The sequence below is a fragment of the Equus caballus genome, chromosome 8, assembly GCF_041296265.1.
Source record: "Equus caballus isolate H_3958 breed thoroughbred chromosome 8, TB-T2T, whole genome shotgun sequence".
Classification (NCBI taxonomy): domain Eukaryota; kingdom Metazoa; phylum Chordata; class Mammalia; order Perissodactyla; family Equidae; genus Equus; species Equus caballus.
Genome location: NC_091691.1, coordinates 14,113,768 through 14,129,925, shown reverse-complemented (window position 1 = coordinate 14,129,925; position 16,158 = coordinate 14,113,768). Strand labels below are relative to the sequence as shown.

Here is a 16,158-nt window from a genome sequence, read left to right as displayed (position 1 = left end):
ATTATAACCTAAAGCCTACAAGTCTCCAGGGACTGGTCCTGCACTGGATGCAGTCCTCATTCCCCCAACAAACCCGCATTCACTGAGAACCGAACTAGCGACTAGCACCCACAGGGTTAGCCACATAACACACGCACTCAACTGCGAAGGCTGAGTAGGGCTTTAACCCCAGGCGCTCATCATTCATTTATTCAACAACTATTTACTGAGCTTTGACCACGCGCCTGGCATCAAGCTAGACACTGCAGACGCAATGGTGAGCAAGCAGACCTGGCCCTGCTCTCAGAGAGCTCACAGTGCAACGGAGGGGACACAGCACAATCAAAGAGACACACACTCGTTAACGTCCTGCTGGGACAGACGTACAAAGGGGAGGGAAGTACACACTACACACTGGGGTAAAGAACCACCCCTTTGTATTAGCTCCAAAGAGCCTTCTCTTTACAAGTAGGGTGTTTGAAAAGAGTAAAAACCCATGAAAAACATTTAAATTATTACACCTTTTCAGATTAATAACTGGACCCCTGTCTTTAATATTAAGGCAGTTTACCTGGAGCTTGAAGGTAGACATATTGAGCATGCTAGTTGAAAATGAAACTGACACTCTTTAAAATAAAAATCTCCCTATGTTTCCAGAATTTTCTGACATCCTATACAAACAGGAAAGTATATGTCTTCAAATCTTACCGCACCTCAGGACAAATCATTTTGTCTGATCTTTTTTGGTAAAATTACAAACTATTTCCTTATCAGGAGGCCTCTCTTCTAAAGAGGGGGAAAGACAAACAGAATATCAGTTATCTACAACAGAGTATAAAAAACTGTAAGAATATAACTCACTGGGGAAACTGCAGTTACTACCAAGTAAACACTTGACCACCATCCGATACCTTCCTTCTCAAGGGCTCAGTTCTTTAGAAAGGAAGCACCGCCCATCCCATGTCACCAATAACGTGGGAACACCTCCGGGGAAGTAGGAACAAACAAATAAAGCCCACTTCCAGGAGGAAGCGTGGGCTAGGCATTCTGGGAGTGAACACTGGATCAGAAGAAGCTCTCACCAGCCTCACCAGCCTCAGCTGGTAAAACCGGAACCCGAACCATCCCAAATCCTTCTTCCTTCCAAACTCTAGGAAGATTTGAAAAGCAAATCATAGTCCTTCATTCTTTACGTTACATTAATTGGACGGCAAAACAGTGACTGAAAGAGCAACCCTAAATGCTTCAAATGAAAGCAGAAGAATCCTTTCTAAAGCATTTGGAGGAGAAGGCTGACAGAGCAGCCGGTCTCTCATCCTGATACTCTTTTAAACAACTACATTTATGATTTGTAATGATTCCTAAAAACGGCCAGAAATAACATACAAACACACATACAAACGGAAATACAAAAACAATTCTTTTTTTGTGATCACATCACAACACGACTACTAGGATGCAAACCAAAGCCTACAGTCCTTCAAATTTCTATACTGCACAAATGAACTCCGAAAATGATGAGACCATCCAACGGCTGAAACGGTGCACAACTCACCCTCTCTGCACTTACTCCGTTCTTGTCACCCTCTCCAGTCAAAGGGAAGCAAACACAGGAAATCCATGGAGCCCCAGGAGCCACTCACTGCCCGGAGACCGCCCTGTGACTCCTCTGAGCTGGGCCTGGAGCCCCTCAGGGCCACCCTCCAGTCTTCCCGCTGTGGGAAGGCGACACTTCTCAGTCAGCCAGAAACTCGAGAAGAGAAAGACAATAAAAGGAAACTCAGCTGTCTTGATGGCTCCCTTAACTTTAAATCCTCATCTTGACACAAATTACGGTGCTTCCCATATCTATTTTGACAAAAATTTTCAAGATAAAAGCATGCTTCCACTAGGATGTTGCTTCATCCGTTTTTTCTAGAGTCAAAGTTGCTAACTGGACTAGAAAACAAAGCTGTAAGAATCCCACGCTCCCAGTACTTTTTAAATTCAAAATTCAAATTCAAAATTAAAATAAATTTTAAATAAAATTAAATTAATTAAATATAACGAAATATTAAATAAATTAAATATAATAAAATTAAATTTAAATTAAATAAACAAATTTTAAATAAAGTTCAAAATTCAAATTAAAAATTCATGTCAGTTAAGTAAATTTTCAATGAAGTACCAAAATGTAATGTCACCCTGTTTTTCATCAGAATTCATACTTTTAAATAACCAGAACTCTAAAATCTGCTTTACAAATAAAATATGTTTCAAAGGGGCCGGCCCGTGGCCCAGTGGTTAAGTTTGTGCGCTCTGCTTCGGCGGCCCAGGGTTTCGCCGGTTCGGATCCTGGGCGCACACATGGCACCGCTCATCAAGCCATGCTGAGGCGGCGTCCCACATGCCACAACTAGAAGGACAGGCAACTAAAAGTACACAACTATGTACAGGGGGGCTTTGGGGAGAAAAAAGGAAAAACTAAAAAAAAATATATGTTTCAATAAATAACCGTGTATATACACAAACATTGCTAATATACTTATTTGTAATGAAAATTATGAGGTTAACTGCAAATGTTTACAATTAGCAGTCCTCCTACATCACAGAAAACTTCCTCTTTACTCCTTTCATCTTCTAGGAAAATGGGAAGACTGACAATCTTTATCACAAGTGTGTCGTGTAAAACCGAAATTCAATTATTCAAACTAACACTGAGCACCTATGGGGTGCCAGGCAGTGTGCTGGGAAGCGGAGGCACAAAAAACCTAAGACATTCTCTGCCTTCGAGGAACATGGAATGGATAGCAGTACTAGCGTCCACTTTCACAAACTAGAAAATAATAATTCCATACTTAGATTTATTTTTAAATTTCTACTCATTTAACCCAAAACATAACTGGTATTAGCATAGAAATCATTAGCACTAGGGACACCCATAAATTACATTTTCATCTACCTTTATAACTCTCTATCTAAACTATATTTACATTTTACTCAAATATATTGCATAAATGTATATTCTATGATGGTGACTCCCCGCAATCTGGGCCGTCCCACCTAGCCATCTCACACTACTCTTCCCTAATCACACCAGCCCGAGTGGGCCCGGTGCTGTTTCGCACATCCATGGGTGGGGCCTCCCCTCAGCTTCCCACAGACGCTGACTCTCGATGCCCTGTCCTCTCAACTCCCAGAGCTCACTTCCCACAGAATTCAGCAGCAAAAATTACATCCTTGAGGACCAGAGGAAGCTTGTAACCTATTTTTTAAATCATTACACATTTTAAAGGTAAATCAAAACATTAAGACTGCCATTAACATTCTGTGAAGACTTTAACTGCACCAGAAAAATCAGGTCCCTAATCCTGATGCCATTTAGCATCATCAAATGTTTGAATGAGAAGAGTTCTTGGGAACTACGTGGTCCAAACCCTTCAAAGAGGCAATAACAAAAAGAAGTCAATTATTTCCCATTGTTTGAGGAAAGAAGGGGCTTTTTGGTAAGCATTTCTAAGGGAACACAAACAGAGATGGAGACCAACGCCCAGCTCCAGTCAGTACAAGCTGCCCCAGCTTACAACCATTACCCTGCCCTGATCCACTGCCCAAAGGGCAGAGAAACCAAGTCACTGCTAAAATCTAAGACCCTTTCAAGCCCTTCAACAAACAGAAAGAGAAAAAAGGAATCACAAGTATTTTGAAAAGACCATAGCAGATTCACTGTTTTAGAGGTGACAGGAAGAACCTCTCCTTATTTATCAATAGGGAACCCTTTTTAAAAATATTAATACTGTGCCTCTACATGGGTTAAGGGACGTGAGTGAAACAGGAAAATATAAACAAAGCCAATGGCGGTCCCAGCACTGAGTAACAGTGGTAATCTCATAGTAACTGTGGCCACCCAGGGACACATCAGTGGAAATGAATTTGAACCATTTGCTTTGCAACCACTGCTTAAAGGACTTGGCCTGAGAAGCGAGGCTTCAAATTAAGAGGGAGGGAGGATGAAGAACGTGGGTGCTGCTGTGGCATGAGGCTGCTGGATGCCACACAGCCTGCACAGACAGGCACCCAGGATGAAGCACGGCTCCTTACTTCTGTTTCACATGACTCCCAGCTTCCAAGATCCAGATTCTGCCATCATCATTAACAGTTTCAAAAGCTGTGCTGTGAATTAAACAGATTTCTTCAATCTAGGCTGAGAACTTACCCCCCCACTTATAATACTGAATCTATACCAAAAAAATGCCACCCGAGTTCCAAATAACTGAGTTAGACTTTAGAACACAACCCAGTCCTGGGCTGGGGACTAAACGTACACACTGCCTCCCAGAAAGACACTGCATCTGGTCTCAACCATTCACCTTTAGAGAACCACGTGGTTCACAACCATCCTTTGTAGATACGATGCATCGCGGGTTCTACTTGACAATGCAGTTCAGCCGAGTGCATGCAAGATACCTCTATACTGCCTAAGAAGACCAAACTGGAACTCTTAGGATAAAAAAAAAAAAAAAAATTTCAATTTACCCTTTTTCCTATAGTAGCATTTAAAGCAACAGGGCCCGCAAAAGAGAGAGAGCCTACGGGACAAGTTACTCTGTTTCTAAAACAGAAAACACACATCTTATTAAATATCACCTCAAAGAGCCGTGGCCAGCACTCGTTGGCTCTGGCCTTTCTCTTGCTTGCCAAGAAAAACTCGGACGACAATGTTAAGCTAAAGACACTACTAACCGCAAAACTAATTCACCATCTAGCCCGTAAAGTGACTAGTCTCCTAATAAATCCTCCTGCTTAACGGAGATGATGGCTCAAGTTCACACGTGTTTCTCAGTCACCACTCAGGCAGCATCTGAGGTTTTATATTAATAAATCAGCCTCAACTCTTTAAGTTCCTAAGAATGAAAGGAATTAGAATCTTTAACTAGAAAAGAATGCTTGACCATTATGAAAAGGAATTTAAGTATCTTTCTTGTGAAGTAAGCAAATACTGGTGATTAAACATTTGTCCTAAGGAGTGGGAGCTTGTGAATTTGTCAAGAAGCCCCTCCAACGTCAGGCGTGGAAAATACACCCCCCAAAGGCTCTGCTCTCCCAACGCCTCCTTTCCCACGTGTCTACGGTCTTTTACAAGCTGAGAAACTACAGCTTTGTGTATCCAGGATGAAGACTTCAGCAGTGGCTAGAACGTGGGGACAGACATCTGATTCTACAAGGGGGCAAAAAAGGCTCTTACACCAAACTGCCACGTGTCCAGATTCCCAGTCTGTCTTGGTTCCCCAGACAAAACGATGACACTGAAGCAATGATCAACTTCTGCTAATCCGAAGAGGTCTTCATTATGCCTGTTAGAATCTGTGTAGTTCCAGCACTGGACGGGTGTTGTTCCTGTCAAACAGTGTTTTCATATACAGATGGCCAAATGGTCCCAATTATTCTCGCAAGGCAATGCAAGGGCACCTTTGCAATATTTACTGGTCTTTGAAACACTCGAGAGAAATCCTTACAACCCCAGCTTACTAATGGTCAGATGATAAGATTGAGGAAATAAAGAGAGAGCAATAAAATACTGTCAAGGAACTTCACATTAAAACTAGGAAATCAAGTCTCCCAAAGGCTTATACAAGAGAGTCCATGTATTTTCAAGTTTCCCAAAAATGCATCGAAAAAACCTTCTGAAAATCTGGACCAAACTTCATAGTTTCATACACGTCCCATCTGAAGATGTGAGGAAAACACACACACACACCGGTACTATCGACTGTAGCGATAAACTGAAGAGAGCAGCTCTGAGCAGGCTCAGTGTGCACATCTGGCAGAAGACCACGGGGGAAGGTTAAGAGGGAACTGTCGCATCAGGTCAAGGACTGAAAAAGGGAAAGCACGTCAGGTTCACCCAGTAAAAAACAAACAAACAAACAAAAACCCACACTACACTATAAATCCACACTACCAACTCTAAGAATGACTTCACACCACACACGGAAGGAGACGGAAGGGGGCTGGGGAGGAAGCGAGGGATAGTTACGCTCCTGATCTTGGGTGGGGGAGCTTCTCAAGCTCCTGAGGCCACAGCCCCTCATCTGTAAGCCGAGGAAGGAGGGAGCAGCGAGGGACTTTCTGCTCCAGCCGTGATTCAGAGTCAGCAGGGAGCTGCATTCATGAAGGTCTAACAGCAGGTCCTCGGGAAACGGGGACCTCTGGACCTGAGACATCATCCGCCAACCTCCCTAAAACGATATACTCTTAAAAAGGTGGTGAGATGCTGGCACAAAGTATGATCCATTATTCATAACTTTTAAAAAGAAATGTAGATAATTGCACAACCAAAAGGGGAAACAATGTGTATTGGGAAATTACTGCTGTCAGTCATACAGAATACAAGCCTTCCTAATCCCATTCATACTCCAGTTTCTCTCTCCCACTCGGACCTCTGCGTTAATTTGATTTCTCTTTACTATGGCAGACAAGACAAACTGATTTTGTTACTAATGTAAGACTCAAATGACGGGCCTAATTTAACATCCCATGAAACTACTGGGCTCTTTGCTCACACCAAATGCTACACTTTATCACAATGCTGCCATTCACACTATAACCAGATGAGTATCTGCAGTGGCATCTCCTTCCAAACCTTAAAAGGATCAATCTTTTGCCAGGAACTAAACCTTTTTCCTTAAAATAGATAGACAGACAGACAGACTGAATACAAGCATAAGGCCTGAATAAGAGAAGCCTGTCGGAGCAGAGACATGGTAAAAACCGCCTCGTTTTTAACACTACTTTCCTATCCTAAAAATTAGACATTTTGTACCGCTTTAGTAATTCCACTTTGACTCAAGTCTAAATGCTCAAGTGGGAGTGGGAATCCACATATTAACAGCTAAACATCAGAAATAAAATGTATTAAACTTACTCTACTTGATTCTCCCCAGTTCCACTCATTAACAGACATTAAGGGCGAAGACAGAGGGAAACACAAATTCATCGTCCACTCAATACCCCAGCAAGGGACCATTGGCATCTCCATACTACCAAAGAGGAAACTGAGGATAAGGGAGGTGAGGTACTTGGCAAAGTCACAGCTATTAAGAAGAGGAGCCAAGAGTGACGCCCAGCCCAGCCTGGCTCTAAAGGCTAAACTCTTCATTGCCTCAATTTCTTTAAAGACAAAACTCCTAGAGCAAGAAACTATATAAGATACGGAGAGGTCACTGAGCCTAATGAAACAAAGAAGAAATACGAAATTTATTTTCCTTCTTCTCTTCCATACTACCTCACCACAATCCAACCACTGCAATGAACACAAAAAATGAAAACGTAGCCCAAATGGTCAGCTGGTTTCTCCTAATTGTCAGGGAGATAGCAAGTGGAGTATTTTTAATTAAGGTATTAAAAGTGAACATAAGAACACAAAATACAGGGCCAGCCCTGGTAGCCTAGTGATTAAGATCAGCGCACTCCGCTTTGGCAGCCCAGGTTCGGTTCCCTGGCGCGACCTACACCACTCGTCTGTCAGTGGCCATGCTGTGGCAACAGCTCACATCCAAAAGAGGAAGACTGGCAGCAGATGTTAGCTCAGGGTGAATCTTCCTCAGCAAAAAAAATAACCCACAAAATATAACTAAAGACTACTACTTGAGTCAGATACTCTGAGAAAAGCAAGAGAGCAGGAACAAAGAATGAAAAGGAAGGAAGTATGTGCCCTTAACAGCCAGTTTACACCCATTATCAGGCATGCCCTGGGGTAGTTCCAGTCCTGACTGACTCAATACCATCAGGGCTGGCCTGCTGCATTTGGTGTGGCTCAATCATACCAAACTAAACGTGTTCCCTGGCCACCTGCCCTACTGGGAAGGCTGTGCGCCAGTCATCACTGTTCATTGGGGGGAAAGAACCTGGACGAGCATGTTCTGCCCTCAGGAAAAAGCTTCAAACATTCGGTTTTACATCCATTTTTTTGGTAAGGGCTGAACTCGGATGCCAGAAAGGCAGAGAGGAATCACCCGTGTACTTCATGTTATTTTTACATAGGCAACAAAGATGTGAATAATAATCAGAGAAACCCACTGACCGCGGGATCGTTTCAACTAACTTCAATAATCCTGCATTCAGCAGATAGCCGGTAGGCACTGGAGCCCAAGCTGTGAGCAGAGAACCTTGATCTGCCTTCCACGTGAATTCCCCTCTCACACCCTGCTTTCCATGGGAACAGCCTTTCCGACAGTAAGCTCAGGTTCAGGAGCAGGTCCCTGCGGCAGACAGCAGTGACGAATGTACGATGCATGCGGGCAGGGACAAGGTCTGCCTGGGAGGATCAGGAAGGTCTCCTGGAGGATCCCAAAGGACACGTGGGCCTCAACAAGTGGAAAGGGGGTGGAGTAACAAGTGCATCCCAAGTAGAGCTGAGGGTGGGAAGTTCCAGGAGTAGCGATGGGGACGGAAACATAGGGAGGGGAGCAGTGAGAGACCAGGCAGCCGAAATTAGACACCCAGATCCACAGCCACATGCAGAAGTCCCAACTTTAACCACAGACAATGGGGGGAGGCCACCAGAGGATTTAAACAGGGGAACGTTTCCTGACAAGCCCGTTTTTTTTTTTTAGGAAGATTAGCCCTGAGCTAACATCTGCCGCCAATCCTCCTCTTTTTGCTGAGGAAGACTGGCCCTGAGCTAACATCCGTGCCCACTTTCTCTACTTTTTATATGTGGGACACCTGCCACAGCATGGCTTGCCAAGCAGTGCCATGACCACACCTGGGATCCGAACTGCCCAACCCCAGGCCGCCGAAGCAGAACATGCACATTTAACTGCTGCACCACCAAGCCGGCCCCGACAAGCCCTTTTTGATCTAAAACTAATTCAAATCTTTCCCTAACCCTTTCACATTTGGCTTTTACTTTTTTTTTTTTTTTTGAGGAAGATTAATCCCGAGCTAACACCCACTGCCAATCCTCCTCTTTTTGCTGAGGAAGATTGGCCCTGAGCTAATATCCGTGTCTATCAAGGTGAACCTGGGGCCAACGAGGCCAAACATGCAAACTTAACCACCATGCCACCGGGCTGGCCCCTGGCTTTTAACGTATATAACCAAAACATTGATGAGGATGTGATTTAAGGGCTAAATAATTTCTAACTCCATTACTATCAATTCTCACTCCATTATGCATAAACTGGGCTGCACCAAAAGTAAAAACTTTTGTGCTTCCAGGAATACCATCAAGAAAAGACAACTCACAGAACTAGAGAAAAGTTTTGCGATCATCTATCTGATAAGGCACTTGTATCTAAAAGATATAAATAAGTCATAACAATAAAAAGATAACCCAATATTAAAATCGGCAAAGCATCTGAACAGACATTTCTCCAAAGAAAATACACAACTGTCCACTAATCACTTGAGAAGATGCTGGACATCATTAGCCATCAGGGAAATGCAAATAAAAATGACAATGAGATACTTCACACCCGCCAAGATGGCTAGAATTAAAAAGTCAGAGAATACCAAGTATAGAGGAGGATATGGAGAGACTGAAACCCTTATATGCTGCTGGAGGGCTTGTAAAATGGTGGAGCTGCTTCGGAAAACAGTCTGGCAGCTTCTCTAACAGTTAAATAGAGTAACCAATATGACCCAGCAATTCCCAAGAGAAATGAAAACATATGTCCACACAGAAATTCGTACACTTACGTTCACAGCAGCATTAGTCATAACAGCCAAAAAAGGGGAAACATCCAAATGTCCATCAATGGATGAACGGATAAACAAAACATGGTATATTCAACAATGCAATCTACACTGAAACTGAAATACAGTGATGCACACCTGAAATTTACACCATTGTAAGCCAATATGACCTCAATAGAGTAATTTTTAAAAAACACCACAGTATAGCCATACAATGGAATATTATTCAACCATTAAAAAAAAGAATGAAGCACTAATACATGCTACAAGACGGATAAACCTTGCAAACATTACACGTAATAAAACACAGACACAAAAGATCACATATTGTACAATTCCATCTACATGAGATGTCCAAAATAGGCAATCAACAGAGACACAAAGTATATCAGTGGCTGCCTAGGGCAGGGTAGAGAGGAGAATGAGGTGGAAGGGGGACTGTTAATGGGTACGGGGTTTCTTTTTGGGGTGATGAAAATGTTCTAAAATTGTGGTAATGACTACAAAACTCTGTGAATATACTAAAACCACTAAATTGTATACTTTAAGTAGGTGAACTGTATGGTATGTGAACTATCTCTCAATAAAGTGCTTATAAAACAAAAATGATTCCATTATGCACTACTGAAACACAGAATAAGCTCTCAAAAAGGAGTGTAGGATCTTGTTCACTCATTTTAAGGGATCTGAACTAGGGCAATGAAAACCCAGAGAGATTCTATTACTTAACGTTCTAGGTACTAGGTCATACTGAAATATTTATGAGGATTTCCATGTTTTAATACAGAAAAGGCATCTTAAGTTTAAAAAGACATACTCACAAGTGTCAGAAAAGAGTTTTCATAACTCAGGAATAGGATAACACAGGGAGGTCATCAAATGGAAAACAAACATGGATTTGTACCCTGGATATGAAAGTGGTACCCAAATTTATTATTGTTCCACCTCTGAAAAAGAAGTCAAAGGTAAAAAAACCAGTTAATAATGTTTCTAAAACCCCAGTTCGTGACAAATCAAAGCGATTAAGAAATAATTTGCCATCATAAAGAACTGAATCTTCACGTTCTCAGTTATGTAACTAAGAACTGAGCATTTATCCTTTTGAACATTCCATTTCATAGGCATTAGAGTGACTTCCCTCCTCATGGTTAGAGTGGATCCCAAAAAGTGACAGATGCATTAAGCATAAAATTTAAATCAAAAATGTTTAAGAAGTGTTTAAAAAGTGCTACTTGTCAATCCTGAATCTAATCCTAAACTACATATAAATAGACATAAATGCTCATTAGCACAATCTGCAGGCAAAGTAACACCTGATGATGAAAAATTCAGTACTCTGTGCATCGATCTCTCACTGACATGTGTCTCGTAAAATCCATCAGGCTTTCATGTACCTTCCACAAATAATCAAAAATAAATACAGAAAAGGCACATTCTGGATTTGTCAAAAAGGTGTGTACCCGACCTTCATACCAATCTTTGGCCAATCCTCAGTACACATGACTGCCACCTACCACAAAACATTGCACTTCCAGGCCTAACATACAACACATTGCCCAGTTTTATTTGACTTTTCCCCCCACTTATTTATACAGCTTCTCAGACCCACCCGGTACTATTAGGCTTCCTATCCAAACACTGCGACTCTGAAATGAACCTCCAAGTCAAAAAAAAAAAAAAAAAAAAATTACTTTCCTTAAATTAGTTTTCTGAAATATACAGAATCCAGTCCAAAATAGATTTTTCCCATTTCTTCAGTTTTACAGGGAATGCAGAAAGTGAAGTCACAGAAACAGATATCTATGTGCCTTCACAATTGAACAGACGGTACAAACAACTGGTTATACTTAATCATGTTTCTGTCTAGTCTAGCAAGGCCCTGGTGTCAGGAGAGAGTTCTGCCAGATAAGGACAATGCAATGCATTATTATATAGAGTGACTAAGAACCCCAGAAATACAGTTTTAGAAGGTAATCCCAGGCAGGAGAGCTGCGGGAAGAGGGCCTAATATTTTGTGACAATTCCCAAAAGTAAATACATTCGCTACCCAGTACCAGTTTAAAAACACGCACTATATTCGATTCTGTTTAAATGTCTTACAGGAAAGAAAGGCCTTTGTATCCTGCTACCCCGAGGGAGATGAACAACTTGCAATTTGCTTCTCACACTGAATCCCACGTTTGCAACATGTAGAGCAAGGACTTCAGACACCACAAAACAAGGACAGCCTACATTAAGGCCAAATATAGGATGCGATTCTAAACCATGATGCAGTAAAGCCTACGTTTCCTTTTCCAGCGATCAAAAACCCTTTGAACACTCCCAAAAAAGGACGGCAGGGCCCGCGCCTCTCTCCAAGAGGAAGCCCCTTTCTTCTCGGCTCTCCCTGCAGCCTGCCACTTCCCCCGACACATTCAAAGCCTTTGAGAGACGGAGAGCTGGGGTGTGTACGCTTGTGTGGACAGGCGGGAGAGCTCGGCTCCTGCATTCCCACCCTCAACATCTGACCTCATCCTCAGTCATTTAGGCGCAGCGGAGCCCCACCTGCACCTGGCTCCTTTTCACCGCGCCCCTCGCCAGCTGCTCCGTTACTAGGGGAGCACATCCCTGAATCACCCAGCTCACTCGGACGCTCCAGGCCCCCGACCCTGCAGCATGCCTGCTTGGATCTCGCTCTCCCAATCGCCTGCCAGTCCCAGTCCTCCGTTCCCACCGCCGGGCTCCTGCCCTTCTTCCCAAGCCGCCCCCGACCACGTAAACTCCAGCTCTAGCCCTGCCCCGCCCTTCCCGACCCCAAAGCCATACCTTCAGGGCCCAGAGCCGGCCTCGCAGCCAAAGCCAGGCAACCCCGAGGCCAGACCGCCGCCCTCGCCCTCGCCCTCGCCCCTCCCACGCGGGGCGCTCGGCCGACCCCGTGTGAGCCCGGCCCCCGCCCACCCCGACACCCACTCCCTCCCCACGGCGGCTCAAACCCCGCCCCAGGCCCGGCGCCCCTGGGCTCCGCGCCCCAGCCTGGAACAGCCCCTCCCCACCCAAGACCCCACCCAACCAAGCGGGGTCCCGACCCCTGGAAACCATCCTCGGACAGCCCCGTGCCCCGCGGCTCCTCACCCGGCGGAGGCGGCGCCGCACCCCCAAAAGCCTCCCCTGGGCAGCCTCCTCCGCACAGGGAGCCCGGGTCGCTCTCGCCAGGCCTGGCGGTTCTGTCCCCAATCCCCTCCCCCCGGCCCCCACCTCCTGCACCCCGGCCTGGGGTCCCTGCCCCACGCCGCCGGCTCCTGTCAGCCGGCGCCGGCACATGCCGAGGGGACGGGTCCGCCCGCCCGGCTCGCTCCGAGCGGCCCCGCCAGCGCGCGCTGCTCACCAGGGCCGAGGTGCCTGGGGAGCCGCCACCGAAGTCCCCGCTGCAGAGCCCAGCGAAGCCTCCAACCGCTGCCGCCTCCCGCCTGGCACTGAGCGCCGCACGGGGGAGGGGCGGGCCGCCGCCCCCGCCCCCGCCGCCGCACGCAGGCCCCGCCCCCGCGCAGCGCCGCGCCCAATCAGGGCCGCCGGGCCGCGCCGCGCCACGCCCACTTCCGGGAGGGGAAGCCCGCTTCCCAGCTACGTCCCCTGCCGCCCTCTAGCGTGCGCCCCCTCTGGTCGCGCCGAGGAATGCAGGTGGGCCGCGGAGGAAGGCGGTGCCCAAGTGCACGCACCGCCCACTGAGTCATGGCAGCATCCGAGGGCCACGCCCACTGCTCCTTATTACCGGGAGGGGCCTTCTTAGAGCTCCGCCCACTGGCCCGCTGGGCTCTGCAGGGCCACAGTCCCCGGCTCCTCAAAGATTCCCCCAGAGCCCTTAAAACCCTATGAGCTCCTCTGAGCCCCGCCCACCGCCCCATCAAAACCCCCAACCAGCCTCCTGACTCCCTAAGCCCGGCTCCCATCCCATTACTTCAGAACTGGCCCCTCGGAGCCACAAAGCCCCGCCCCAACTTCTAGAAGTCCCGCCTACTGTTGTCTGAATACGTGATACTCCAAGCCCCGCCCCGAATCTCGAATCCCCGCCTCTGGCTCCCGAAGCTCCGCCTCTGCTCCCACCACCCTCTCCCCGCCCCCCTGCTCTGCGGACTCCCGACCCCCTGGCCTCCACTTTCCACTTTGCATTTGTCACAGGGTGGCTGCCCCTGGGTTGGGCCACACCCATGTATCCCCCAGCAGTACATGGGAGGACCGGTCGTGACCCCGTTTCGCAGGTGAGGAAATGAAGGATACAGGGTCCCTCCCTTCCTTTTCCTGGCCAAAGTCCCTCACCCGTTTGCTTACTAACTGGGCGGCCCTGGCCTTTGGAAAGTCAAAGCACCGGGATTGGAGTCCCAGCTGTGCTGCTGTCACACTGTGTCCTGGGGCAGCTCCCTTCACCTCTCTAGGCCTGAATTTCCTGATCTTTGGCGTGAAGTTGTCCTCCTAAAAGCCAGAGTCCCTTTCTCAAATACCAAGCTCTGAAATGCCAAGATTTGGGGAAACTGGTCATGAGGAACTGAATTCACAAAGCAGACCTGCTGAGGCGAAGGGCCATTTACTTCCCAAAGCAAGGCATCTTTGCAATTCACAGGGGGGCGATTTTCATTTTAAGCATCAGCCTCAGAAATGTGTGTTATGTAAATCAAGGTCCACCCGAACCAAAACAGCTCTCAGCGCAAATTATTTATCCTCTCTAAGCCTCAGTTTCTTTACCAGTCCAACAGGGAGAGTAGCAGCCCCTCTCTGGAAGGATTCCAGGAGCTCACCTTCAATAGTGAACCCAGCAGGGCGCCTGCCTAGTGATCCGCCCGCAACAAATGGTACCCGTGGCTGTTCCTGCGGTGCTTCAACAATATAAAGGGATGGGTTTCATTTGCCTTCAAGCATCCACTGCCATCAAGAGGGACTGAGACCCTTTCCGCAGCCAGACTTAGCCACTCGTTTCATTTAAATGAGATGACGGTGGTAAAGCACGTACTGCAGTGCCAGGCATTTGGCAATGCACAAAACACGATTGGCTATTATTGTGATGTTTATGGTTCCTGGCTTTCCTTAAACCAGAGCATTGACAGCAGTGAGTTCTGAGTGCTTTTGGGAAAACGAAGGTTGATAAAGTGCTTTGAGATGGAGCCAGGAACCAAGCTGGCTTACTCTTTGCAAACAGATTATTGCTAACCTTTTCCTTTGCTTATACATACCAGGCGCTACCTGAGCCCTTTAAGTGTAAAATCTCCTGAAATCCCCTCAACAATCCTGTGGCCACAAAAACAATTCTTAACCCTCATTATACAGGTGAAGAATATGAGAAGGTAAATTACTTGCCCAAGGTCACACAGCCTGAACCGGGTAGAGCTAACGATGGAACCAACATCCTTCTAATTCCACAGTCTGCACTCTTAGCCAGTTAGTCATTACATTAAGCTGCCTCTTTGGCAGCATTACAGAATAGAAAAAACGTGGACTTTGGCTTTAAATTCGGGCTCCACTAGTTACCAGTTGTGTGACCTCAGACAAGTCACTTCCCCTCTCTGTGCCCTACTCTCCCCCTCTATAGAGTGGGGTTCATTCAAATGCTTACTTCGTGGGGTAGTTTTGGAGATTGAGGAGTTTAGATTCAATGAATTAAGGCATGGCATAGCATCGAGGACAGTGCCCGGCACACAGTAGGTGTTTAAAATACATTGATTCCTTTCACCTTGTTCGTTAAATGATGAGATTAGAAGTAAGATTTCCCAACACACCAACTCCTCCCAGATGACATAACCATAAAGTGGATCATGAAGTCCACTGAGAGAAAAAGATCCCAAGACCTCTGCCTCCCAACCCGCTGCCTGTTTCAGTGCCCAGCTTTATCCCTGGGTTGGGGGAGGTGATTCTTGCACAGAAAGCATCCAAGGCCAGAAGCAGTGCCACGTCACCATCCGACCCCACACCTGCCCCAAATGTGGCCAGCTGAGAAGCAGCAGGAAAGTTGCCTAACCCTCTGCTGGGAGAAAATCGCCATCATCTTGCTGTTCTTGAATCTATAGCAGCCCTTTTGTGGGCCTGAAGGAAACCTTGGCTCTGTCCAAAACTGGCCCTAAGTGGAAGGATTCGGTCCAGGTAAGATGCTGGATTTGAGAATCTTTTCCTGATCCCAAAAGCTGGTAATTGCTGAAGTGGTCTAAGATAGATGCTAGATGAAGAGGAATTTAATGACCAGGAAAAATAAGAGTGATTGCAAATCCCACATAATACATGTGCCAGCTCAGGTATGAAGAAGAAAGAATTGTGGGACCTGCATTCAGAGGCTCCTCAGCAAATCATTTTTCTATTTTCTCTTGGTACCAAATGGGGACATTAGTCTTAGGTTGCCAAGGCAACCAGGAAGCTGAGTGAATTAGCCCTGTGGAAGCATTAACAAATATTAATAATATTAAATAAATGAGAGACCGGAAGCTCCCAGAATAATTGCAGTAGGCAAGACCCCTAATTGAGTGACGGAAGAGGATAAAGCTC

General features: G+C 46.1%; 1 protein-coding gene across 11 annotated transcripts in view; it reads right to left on the bottom strand.

Annotated features, from left to right (window-relative positions):
- Window positions 1-13,172, bottom strand: part of CORO1C (coronin 1C) — a 73,007-nt gene extending 59,835 nt beyond the window's left edge. The window contains exons 1-3 of one of the 11 annotated variants that reach the window (XM_070275338.1): window positions 12,892-12,994; window positions 11,758-11,885; window positions 10,479-10,604 (exon numbers count right to left, since the gene is read on the bottom strand). Coding sequence is in view for 1 of the 11 variants with exons in the window: in XM_070275336.1 (XP_070131437.1) it covers window positions 841-883 (43 nt within the window). In the remaining 10 variants the exon portion in view is untranslated. Of the gene's footprint in view, window positions 1-840; window positions 923-1,534; window positions 1,730-4,059; window positions 4,132-10,478; window positions 10,605-11,757; window positions 11,886-12,462; window positions 12,574-12,891; window positions 12,995-13,021 lie in introns of those variants that run through there. The other 10 variants (XM_023646985.2, XM_070275337.1, XM_023646984.2 and 7 more) reach the window with 10 other exon arrangements.
- Window positions 13,173-16,158: the final 2,986 nt, after the last annotated feature.